The 11,969-nt window shown below is 38.4% G+C and overlaps 1 protein-coding gene across 1 annotated transcript; it reads right to left on the bottom strand.

The window, feature by feature from the left end:
- Positions 1-1,469: 1,469 nt before the first annotated feature.
- Positions 1,470-11,769, bottom strand: LOC148845118 (uncharacterized). The gene is made up of 2 exons (XM_088955644.1): positions 11,636-11,769; positions 1,470-1,920 (listed from the first exon to the last, which is right to left on the bottom strand). Exons 1-2 carry the CDS (start codon positions 11,737-11,739, stop codon positions 1,647-1,649), a joined length of 378 nt encoding a protein of 125 aa, XP_088811770.1. The 5' UTR covers positions 11,740-11,769; the 3' UTR covers positions 1,470-1,646.
- Positions 11,770-11,969: the final 200 nt, after the last annotated feature.

Below are 11,969 nucleotides of genomic sequence, written 5' to 3' on the forward strand. Positions count from 1 at the left end.
TCAAGAGAGATTTCTTCCCATACTAAATTTGGTATTTTTTTAGTGATTGGAGAAGACCAGCAAGTAATTGCACCTCGTATTTTTGGACTTGGCACATTGGGCACATCGCTACAAATTCCTTAATGATGCACTTCGTGCCTTCCAAAAATAGTGTGATGCAATGCGAAGGTATGTTCTTAAAATGCCTGAGTGTCCTCTCTCTAGTAAGTTGTGGTACAATTGCAATAACTGAGGTAAGTGTGCTAAAGTGGATGACATAACCATGTGACCCTTAAAAAAAAATGAGCCTTGCATTGAGTAACCTAGTACCATTGTTGGGTTTTGGGCCCATTTAGATTGAATTGCTTGCAGTTTGGGGTTTTTCTTGGATTTTTTATTTTAGAATGCATAGTAGTGGGTATTGTGGTTTTAAGACTGTTAGAATGGGAAGCTCTGATACCATTCAATATGTGTCATAGGAGAATTTATCCCTAAAAGCTAATTGTTAGATGGAGGGAATTCAAGCACATATATACCACACAACAGTATCCCATACTACCGATGTGGGATATCTCACATTAGCATTCCATACTACTAACATGGGACAAATGAATTGTAACATTCCACCACACTCCACAGTCCCGACATCTACATAGACTAACTTTGCACTAATCCACCTAGCCTCGACCGAACACTACAATACTTGATGTCATGACCTCTGCCACACTATTGCAACCGGGAGGCATAGTGTAGGCTCTGATACCAGATGTTGGGTTTCTACCCAATACAGACACAAATTCAAGATAGCATAGTCTCCTACAGAAGAAATGAGAGAGGAAAGAGAGAGCATAGAGATTACTGGGATGAATCTAGATATCTTTCTTATTGCTTTGCCTTCTATTTATAGATGTACAAGTTTGTAGTTGTCACAACTCATTCGAAATTACCACATGAATCTTGCACAACTGATTTTAACCCATGTGCTATTCTCCTTGAATAAACTTGTCTGATAACTGGTTTAATGACTTGTTCTTGGTTTCTAACACATGTCAATCTTTATAAAAGTATAAATACCTTAAAAGGTTGCATTTGAATCTTACGATTCTCTGTTTTGGTCTAATTTTCATCATCCTAAAATGCTCTTTTTTCCAACATCTTAAAATGCTGTAAGTGGGCTTTTTAACCTGCAAATTTTGCATCATAGAAGAATTTGAGGCACTTGTCATTTCATTTGTGGGATCCAGGTGGTAACAGAATTGAAATTCAATACTGGAACTCGGATCTCCTACCACAAACTGTTTCCACATCCCTACCCAGGACACTACAAGTGTGCATTGGGAATATCTCCCTTGTCACATTCATAATGAGGATGTTTCAAATACACAGCAATGGTGTCTTGTGGGTAGGGAAGTGGGAAAAGTTTGTGGGTAGGAGATCCGGAGTGTCCAAAAGCCTAAAGAAATCAAGACTATAAAATGATTTCCCAGTTATTTAGGAAAGAAATGTATTTTGTCTAAGTTTATTGAACAATGGAGTTCTACATCCTTATTTTTGTAATTTCAAGTAAAACAGACTCTTCTGGCAAAATAGAGCCCTAAATTAAGAAGTTTAAAATACAACCTAAGCAAGAATGTTGAATTTCTATGTTCTATCTGTCCAACACAACTTCAAACATTGAAGCCCTCCACACGGAGGCATGCACGATGAGCTTCAATCCATTTTGTGCAAGCAGCTTCACCATGCTCCACAATGCATTCATCCCTGAGCTTTTTAGTGTTGGGGCAAGCACAACAGATCTTCTTCTTTGGTTTTGTATCAGCCCCAGATGCTGCGGTTGATCCTTGCTTTTGTTTTGATCCAGATGAAGTCAAGGATAAAAATGTAGACACCGCAACCTCTGTGCTGCTCATTGCGAAGAATCGTTGGACTCGTGGAATGCAACTGTTAAAGAAACTTCACATTAGAATGGTAGGAGAATAAGGAACCATAAATTCACAACACAAAAGTGACAGTTAAGTCCAAAGGGAGGGCCACCATATCCAAGATTAGTCTATAAAAAAATCCAATATAAGAACTAGATCTACTTTATCTGTGTCCTAAAGATGGTTAACCTTGTAAGGAAGAATATAAAAATAGTAAATCTGTCCAGAGTAAAACCTCGGACAGTTGATGTATGTATAAATATACATGATTTTCTCCAACAATAAGAGTATAAATGTCCCCCTCCATTAGACTACATAGAGGAAAGAAGGATAATACAATCTCAGACAACTAATTATCTATCATCCTCTGTAACTTTTTTTTTCTTTTTTTTCTTTTCTTTTTTCTTTTTTCTTTTTTTTTTTTGGAGGGAGGAGTTGTATTAAGACACTAGGCAGACTACAAAAAATGGGAGTACTGGAGTAGTCTGTTCCGATAATTATCCAATTATCTATATATTTACCTGAAAGAAGAAATCAATGGCTTGCAAACTAGCTTCTAAGGAGCCAACCTTCAAGTTTATTATTATTGTCTTACTTTAATAGGTGACTTGAAACAAGTTACCTATTATTGTCTTTTTTTTATTGGCTAAAAAGAAACAAGTTTTCAATACTCAAGTGAAGAAATGAACAGGACTTACAAATGCAACAAGCCACATACAATGTAAGCTGAAAAGGAAAATAAACCAGCAAATCCCCTGGAAAGAGAAACATGTCTTCCAACAAACTCAGACATCAAATATTTTAACTATTCAAGAGATATGCGCCAAGACCTGGTGGATCTCAGCACTCATCTAATTGAGTTCATTCTAAATGCTTCCTTTGCAGCATGGGCAGCTGTATCGCCATCCCGTTTCTTTTTTTTTTTTCTTTTTTCCCTGTAATGAAAGGGTAAAGCTCAAAGAGATATAAGCACATTTGGGAATATTATGAGCTTTAGGAGGCCTGTAGGATAAGTTACAGCTCCTTTGTCCAGTCCTATAATAGGGGTTCCAAGTTGCAAGGAGCTAATAGAATAGAAATATGCTTGCTCTTTCAAGGTCTAAGAACCTCGCACTCTAGAACTAAACAACATTTATGTTGATGAAAATTCTAACAGTGGTAATACATTGATAAGATCCTATGGGAGAGACTTGGACACTTCCTAAGTTTCCTTACTTCATTGAGGATGCAAGATCTTTGGCAGCTAGGATGAACATCTCATTTAATGGAAATCTGGAGATAGATTGCAGGTTTAGTTCAGGCATTTTATGCCTAATTGAAGGTCAGCCAAGATTCTTATTTCCTTTTCCTTGTATTTTTGTTTCCTCTACTTGGCATGACCCTTTACAATGACAGATTTGACCTTGCTAGCACACTTAAAAAAAATCTGGAGAACAAAGATATTACACCTCTAATGTGATATTGGAAGGACAAAGGCCCCTCGTCACCATCTCTCATCCACTTGATGATAACTTGAAGCCATCCACCACTTCCACACGATAAAAAAGCAAAATAGAACATTACTCCAAGTCCATGTAGGAGAGAGGAGATCTCAGCCCAAACAGAATCACCCTCACTAATAGGGCATGAAAACATTTAGCTGATCTCCATCTTCTGAATCCTGAAACCTGCCCTAGATTCAAAATAGAACAGGTGTCAAAATTTTAGTTGATTGCACCATGTGTACCAGGAATCCAGCTCCAAATACTCCTTCATATATGAATTCATGAATTTTCTGCACTGAATCATCCTCTTATGATTCCATCAGTTGAAAAATCCCAGAACCCCCTCAACAAGAATCCAGTAACTCCAATATCAATGATATCAATCAGCACATCAGCACATTAGGTGGTTGGTCCTTATTAGAGAACAGCATCCATGTCTACTCAGAGGAACCATAAAGGGTTGCCCTCAAACACATGTGCATTATCTTTCCCCTCTTGGCAAGGGAAAAAACAAATATAAGAGCTAATATTGATGATATCAACTGAAGCTTGCAAATAGGCCACAATAAACATAATTACCAAACATATTCAAAACAAAGGATGGCCATAAAAATGAGGAAGGTAATGAATTATTTGATTTCTACATGCCGGGGATCTTTTCTGCACAATAAACATATTCAAGACAATGTTCTTATTGCAAATGAACTTTTTGAATCAAGGAAAAAGAATGGCAAGTAGGGTGTAATCATTAAAGTTGACTTGGAAAAGGCATACCATCATGTTAATTGGACTTTCTTGGACTATATGTTGGGTACAATGAACTTTGGGGAAAAAGTGGAGGAATTGGATCAAAGTCTGCACTATAATTTGGGTCTACAAAGGGTAAGTTCAAGAGCTCCAGAGGGTTGAGAAAGGGGATCCACCATCCCCCCTATTGTCCTTTATAGTATTGAAGGGATTAAGGAAAATGACAGAAAGAGCCATTGAGGGAGGTCTGTTGTTAGGTTTTGAAGTGAAAAGCAATGGTTCAAAACTGCATTGTTGCAGTTTGCAAACAATACTTTATTCTTTTTGGATGCCAACTTGGAACAGGTCTTTTACTTAAGATATCTTCTTTGCTGGTGTTAAATTAAAGTGTTTTGTGCAGGGTTATTTCAGTCTCTCGATAGAGAGAGAGTCTGAAGTCCTATTCTCTTCTCTACGTTCTTCTCTACTGTACCAGGATTTCTGCTTGTTTATTTCTCAAAATACAGGCCTGATCACAGCTGGTTTGAGGTGGTCTCAGGCCTAAAGGTCAATATGGCAAAAGAGTGAGATATTGGCAGTGGGAGAAGTGGGTAATATATCAGATGATTCAGATCTGGCAGAGGTTCTTGGCTGTAAGTGGGGAAATTCCCAACCAATTATTTGGGCTTACCCCTAAATGCTAGATGTAATTCAAAAATACATCTGGGACCAGTCTTAAAGTAGGTCAACAGAAAGCTAACAAGCAAGCCTAACAGCTGATTACTTGTCTCTCTTTCCAATTCTAGTGGAGGTGGCAAAACAGATAGAAAAGGCTATGAGGAATTTCCTGTAGAAAGGTTGGAAAGATGAAGAGAAGTTTCATTTAGTGATGCAGGATGATATCTGCAAACCTATTTCCTGTGGTGGACTTGGGATAAGTCGATAATAAAAGTCAAAAGTTCCAATACTGCTCTCTTGGCAGGGTGGTTGTGGATGTTTTGCACAAATCCTAACAACTTGTGGATGGAGCTGATTGCTGAGAAGTATGGCTTATGCGATAATGTCTAGGGTACTAATTATTTTTGGATGTCCTAGTGTGGAGGGGAATTTATGAAGCCTTCCTTAACTTCTTGAAAGACATAAAATACCTTCTTGGCAATGGAGCTAGAATAAGATTTTGGTTCTGGTGTGATGAACTGACCTTGAAAGAAAGATTTCCAGAGTTGTTTGTTTTGGCATGCAACAAAGAAGCTACAGTAGCAGAATGCAATCAGGTAGAAGGAACATCCTGTACTTGGAATCCTGCTTTTAGAAGGAATGTTTATGACGGGAATTGCAGATTGTAGCTGACTTGCTGTCCTTGCTGTACAACCAGCAAATCAATGTGAATGGACAAGATACTAGAAAGTGTAAATGGTCCAAATCAGGTAACTTCTCAGTCAGGTCTTTCTAAAATGGTTTATTGGGAGAACAAGACAGGTCCTTCCCTTACAAATCCATTTGGGGAACTGCAGCACCATCAAAGGTTAAACTTTTCTGTGGGTGGTGCCGTGGGAAAGGTGCTTAACCAAGGAAACGCTTGTCAGAAAGGGAGTTAATCTGCCAGACCTCGAATATTCTTTCTATAATGAACAAATGGAGTCTTTGAAACATCTGTTCCTGATCTGCAAATTCTTTTATAAGATTTGAAACCATTTCAGAAAGGCTGCTCCAGTATGGTTATTTTCCGAATTCAGTGAAGGCCCTTCTGGCTGGGAGGCAAGTTCAAGGGATGTCCAAGAGAGGAAGAGTTTGCTGGGTAGTCTTTAGCAGTCATGTAGGCACTGTGGTCTGAAAGGAATGACAGAATTAAGAATTTTTTATCAGAAATCTAATCCAGAGGAGGTAGTAATGAATTGTGCAGCCAACTTGACAAGGAGCTGATTGTCTTCTGGTTGTCTACTTTACTTGTTTCAGTGGAAATGATTTTTCATCCTCTTTTTTGAACATAGATTTTTCTGGGGGGATCCTTAAGGGAACTGCTAATATACAGAAATTATTTATATGACTACAGAGGACCATACATGTATACCTTCTTTTTTTTCAAAAAAAAAAATAACAAAGGCTGGTAATAAAGATATTGCATTCCTCACCACTTCCTTAGAGCTGGAGGAGATATTTTCCTTTCACTCGCAGATAAATAACCCTAGTTTTTAGTGACATAGGTCCCAGCCACATTGTTTTTACTAGAAACAACAGTTGAGGAGGTGAAACTGGAGCAAGCAATTTTGAGAAGGGAGGAATCAGTGAAAGAACCATGAGGGATAAGTAAATTCTGGTGTTTTAAAGTGAAAAGCAAGACCAAAGTAAAAGGAGTTCCTAAGCATGGTTTTAAAGTGAAAACCATAAAGGACAAGTATAGGTCTCCCTACCTTTTCTTTCAAATCAAACACAGCTTAAGAGACTGATCTGTAAAGCAGCAAGGTGCACATCTAAATGGGTGAGGTGCCACAATTAAGAAAAATTAAAGTAGCTTAATACACAAGTACAAGAATATGCAATTCTAAATTCTGAAGAAAATAAAATATTTGAAAAAGCTTATTAGAGCCTCAATGTTAAGCCCAGTACATGGTAGGTCGGGCTCAGGGGCCCATCAGGCCATCCTAGACTTCGTAGCCCATCCTATCCCACCCAGTACATGAGCTGAGGATCCCTCCTCCAATTGATCAATATCTTCAATTTGATTTTATAATGGCAATCTTCTCCTTCTCCTTATTTCTGTTAGCCCAAAAACCTTTTGATTCCACACTTCAACTTCATATTTGACAATTTGCAATTCTTTTCAAAACCTATAGTCTATCCTATCCATCTAATCACTCTGCTTCAAATCATCCTAGTAAACATTTCCAAGAGGAAGGAGGGGGAGAGAGAGAGAGAGAGAGAGAGAGAAAGAGAGAGAGAGAGAGAGAGAGAGAGAGATTTTCAAAGAATGAAGGACAGATGCCACTCCTCAATCCATTGGAAGTCAAAAGAATGGAGGGGGAGTAATAGGACACACTGGAACCACTTGAAACAACATCCTAGGAATGGTCATCCCAATGAATGGGGAAAGGAAAATTGTCCAAGTTTACTACAATTTGGACTTTCACTACTTACTTTTCATTGTAAAAATAAAAATTCATTGAATAAAAAAAAGAAAGTACAAGAGAAGGAGAAATCATGAAAATAACAGAACTTCAGATGAACCACAACTATTACACATCATCAGAAATAAAATCAAAAGTAGACCAGAACTCTACAGAAAATGACTTATGTAGCGTCTTTAGATTAGGGTTGACCCTACAACCAAGAAAATCAAGAATTAAGGACCATTCAACCATCTACCCCTTTGTCATTCCTATTCTGGAGCAAATATCTTAGTGGGCATAAATCAGGTTTAGATAATTAGATCTGGACCAGATTAAACTAGAGCCAGGTACAAAATTTATTGAATAACATGCTTGCCGGATCAGGACTTGGGTCCAATAAAGATCAAATTTTGTGGTACATATTTGGTCCATTTTAAGATATGCGGGTTTGATATATGTGATATCTAAGGGATGTGCACTGATAAAAGGACTCATGCCTGCTATTGATCTTTCAGGAGTAAAACTATGATACATTTACTATGATTCTCTCCATCTACTAATTATGGTCCTTAGATGAACAACCAGTCATGAGTATTTTCTTTAGAAGAACAAGTACGGCATATAATGCACCTAACTAAATATGCACAGAGCTTTATGCAAATCAGGTGGACTTATCCATAACAAAACACCACAATCCCCTGGCAAAATATATGGTCCATATTTGTAAATGCTTTCAAAACAAATTCCAACCCAGAAAAGGTGATCCTACATCCCAACATCTCCACATTGCTAAAAGGTCTTTATTTGACTCCTCTATGTATCTCACATTCCTAAGAGTATAGGAAAGTAACAAGTAACCATATTGTTCAAAAAGAAAATAAAAGAAAAGTTCATTAAGTAATATCCACTCAAAATACATAGGGAAAAGAAAAATCCCCATACAAGCTAGCAAGTCTGCAATGAGAAAGCCATTGTCCACAGTCTCCTCATTACACTTACACCAGTTATCCATTCACTTACCATGTTCTTTAGATGGTTGACAATAAAGAAACCATCAAGCAACCATCAAGTAATACTTTTTGTGGTTGACTGGTTGGTTCAATAAAAGCTGATCAAACCTTCTTTGGAGTGATCCATTGATCCAGCAAATTCAAAATCCAAAAAGGACAACACAAGGTGCTAATCAAAAAGATACCTTTATGATCCTCTTCCAAAACCTGAGAATCCACCTTCCAATGGAAAAGACTAATACTGTAAGGGCTACCCCCTAGGTTCCCTGATATCACATACTCCTAGTTATATCCACTCAGTCTTGATGTAGCCCATCTCAATATCTAATCCAGCTACATACATTACTACATCACCAGAACTTGTATCTACTGCACTGCTACCAATTCACCACTTGTTGAATAAGTTCTTGTTTTGACATAAGATGATCATCACATGCTACCCAAGTTGAGTAAGCTATTTGCTTATGTATAACTAAAATGGTTCATAAGGTGAATGTAACATCAGTTAGATACCAAGAACTCAAGTGAGCATTATATTATTCGAACATGGTAAAAAAAACCAATTTTAAGATAAGAGTGATACAGCTTAGTGCATGAGCTCTAGACAGTGCACCTTATAGTTCCCATTTACAACACTACAGGTATAGTTTCACAATATTGCAGGAATAATGAAGCTATAGAATAAGAAGAGGGAGAAAGAGATCAAATGAAAATAAGAGCATAACAATTGCAAATAAGTTTCGGATAAAAAGGATAACTTGCAAGTATAAAAGCCCATTAATAATATGCATTAGCATCAACGAAAGTGATCCTCAGCGTTGATGTCCTAACAAATTTTTTCTTCCTTACACACTCAATCCCCCTCCCCGGGCAACCAACAAGAAGTGATGAATAATAGATAAAGTCAGATTCATTCCCTAATCAAAAATATAAACAGCTACGCATAATTAAAAGTAAATAAATAAAAGAAAGCTCGGTTCTTCTATGAAAGGAACTGTTTATTTCAAAAGCATGTCTTAATTTGTATTTTAATTTATTATCTACTTTCAGTTAGAGTTCTCCACTGATAATCAAAGCTTAGACCCATTAAACAACATAAACAAAGAGTAGGCATTAACTTAATGGCAAATCAACAAACAAACCCAAATAAAATCCAATTAAAATAATTCTTGATTCTTCCCTTTTTCCGCTTCAATTCTCTCACTCCATGAATAAACAGTTAAACCAAATCAAATATGTAACATCAGCAGAGAAATAATACCTGAATGCTTGAAGCTTGCAACGAGGAAGACGAAAGAATACTCTGGCGTTTTTGGAAGGCAGAGAAAAGTATAGACGTCTGTCTAATGTCTAAACCCTGTCCGATGATGACTGGTTTGACAAATGGGACGATGGGCGCGTCAAGTTGTTTGTGTTCGTCAAACTTTCCCGAATCTGGTTTTGGGCTTTTAAAAGTTACGGCTACTGCGAACGCAGTCACGGATGACGAATTGTCCCTTTCCGTTTTCTTGCTTCCCAAGAAAAAAATTGGGAGCCTTCGTAGGCACATCCACCGTCATCAATCCCACAGATGACGGGATCTGCTCCTCACACACTTCACAGACACATCAACCGTAAATAATAACTTATAAATAAGTGAGATGTGCCTAATGTATGAGAGGATTGCGTGTGAGGTCGATGTGAGGCGCCCTGTATAAGGAGCAGATTTGGTCTCGTAGATACTATCATTGTATTGTGGTATCGCCAATAACAACACAAACGTCAGCTCTGTAATGTGGGACCCAATGTATTGTGATAGCGTGACATGTCGTGATTAGCCATTAACCGAAGGATACTGGACCAACCAATCATGATGCCTATCAGCCTCATAATAGCCCTACCAGCACCGAAGTGTATGAGTCCGGCTTCTATCGCATAAATCGCGCAAAGCGCCACGCGTCGTTTATTTCGTGTGCCTACTTAAACCGTGCAAAGAAAAGGAAACGACGTTGACAGGAGATGCCGTTCGTTAGATTCTAGGGAAAAAAGTATTCTAGAGTTCACTGTATAATTCTGAATTACAGTCTCTCATAATCTGCTAATGGCCTCTTATAAGTCGCATCCTATAAGTGGATTTAGAATCAATCCACGGTCAGGATTCATTCCCTATACGATGAAGCTAAAGAATTCTGAATTGGGCTGATCAGTCTCCCTAGATTCTATTTTACCACCTCGTACCGGTGGCGACCAACAACCATCACCAACTGAGGAAAAGCTCAATTTTTTTTTTTCATTTTTTCTTTCCCAAACATTGCTTCAAGTATTGGATTTCTTTCAGTATTCCCAAAACCTACATCGAAATTTCATCTTCTCTGTGCAGCAACAGCGAACAACGACCGGCGAGCTTGGTCTTACTCCCAACGTTAGAAGAACATTTAGAGCTTATGCAGAAGCAAGCATGAAGAGCCAAGTTATTCGTCGATCAACATGATGAAAACCTCAAACTCCGCCTCTACTCCTTCCTTGATGAATTCGAGCAAGGATGAATACTTGATGCAGTGGAACTTCGGACATTCTTTATCGAAAAATTGGGGATTCTGGAGGCAAAAATTTGTAGAGCCGAGATTGAGTTTCTAGAGGAGCATATTTACAATAACAAAGGGGACGTTGAGCCAACTGCATCATCAGTACTCAATGGCTTTGTCGCTCACTAGGTATTGCAGATTCTTGCTTTACGGATTTGAAGAAGAATAATAAATGGGTTCTGGGAATCAGAAGGCATGGAAGGGTATTATTAATCAGGAAATTGGGGAGACCTTCGTTACAATTCCAAAGGATCTCTATTGCCCAATCTCATTGGATTTGATGAGAGATCCGATGATAACCTCCACCGGGCAAATTTATGATCGATCACCGATTTCTTGATGGATGGAAGAAGGTCACAGTACCTACCCAAAGACAGGGTAGATGTTTTCTCATATGCGCCTTGTTCCAAATAGAGTTCTCCGAAACCTTATTTCCCAATGGTTCACAACTCATGAATCCACTTTGATCCATCTGAGAGCATTGGTATGCCTTCAGAAGTTGTTTCAACGCCACCATCAACCAAGGTTGCAACTTCTAACAGAGCAACAGCTAAGCTTCTTATCCAACAGCTATCAAATGGGTCACAGGGGGCAAAAACAAGTGTTGCCCGTGAGTGGAGGTTTCTTGCAAAAACTAGAAAGGAGAATCATGTAGGCATTGCAGAAGCAGGGGCAATCCCCCTTCTTCGTTGGATACTCTATTCACCAGATCCAATTGCACAAGAGAAGGAAGGAAATGCAATTCGATTTAGGTTTTGAGAAAAACAAAAGGATGGAAGGAAATGCAATACCTAAAGCAATGTTTGAGAAAGTAAAAATGAAAAAAAAAAAAAAAATCAATACCTGAGCATGTTAGTCGCCGCCGGTTGGAGAGAGAAAAAATGAGAGTGAACTGGGTTCAGTGTAGGGCGGCAAAGAACTTGTTTTCGAATAGAGTCTAATGGCATCTCTTATCAACGTCTTTCCTTCTCCTCGCACGCTTTAAGCGGATATATAAAAATAAAAGACGCGTGGCGCATCTTCCTTTTGCGAGAACGGTGGGTGTATGCACCGTGCCCTAATAAAAGCCGAACTCAAAGTGTACGCATTCGACCTGAGCAAAAGTGCAAAACCTATGTTGAGTGGGAACGGTTTGAAGTTTAGATTAAACCGAATACAACCCAAACCTGAAACCCTC

The sequence above is a fragment of the Nelumbo lutea genome, chromosome 7 (genome assembly GCF_056320005.1).
Source record: "Nelumbo lutea isolate HS-2025 chromosome 7, American lotus-T2T, whole genome shotgun sequence".
NCBI lineage: Eukaryota > Viridiplantae > Streptophyta > Magnoliopsida > Proteales > Nelumbonaceae > Nelumbo > Nelumbo lutea.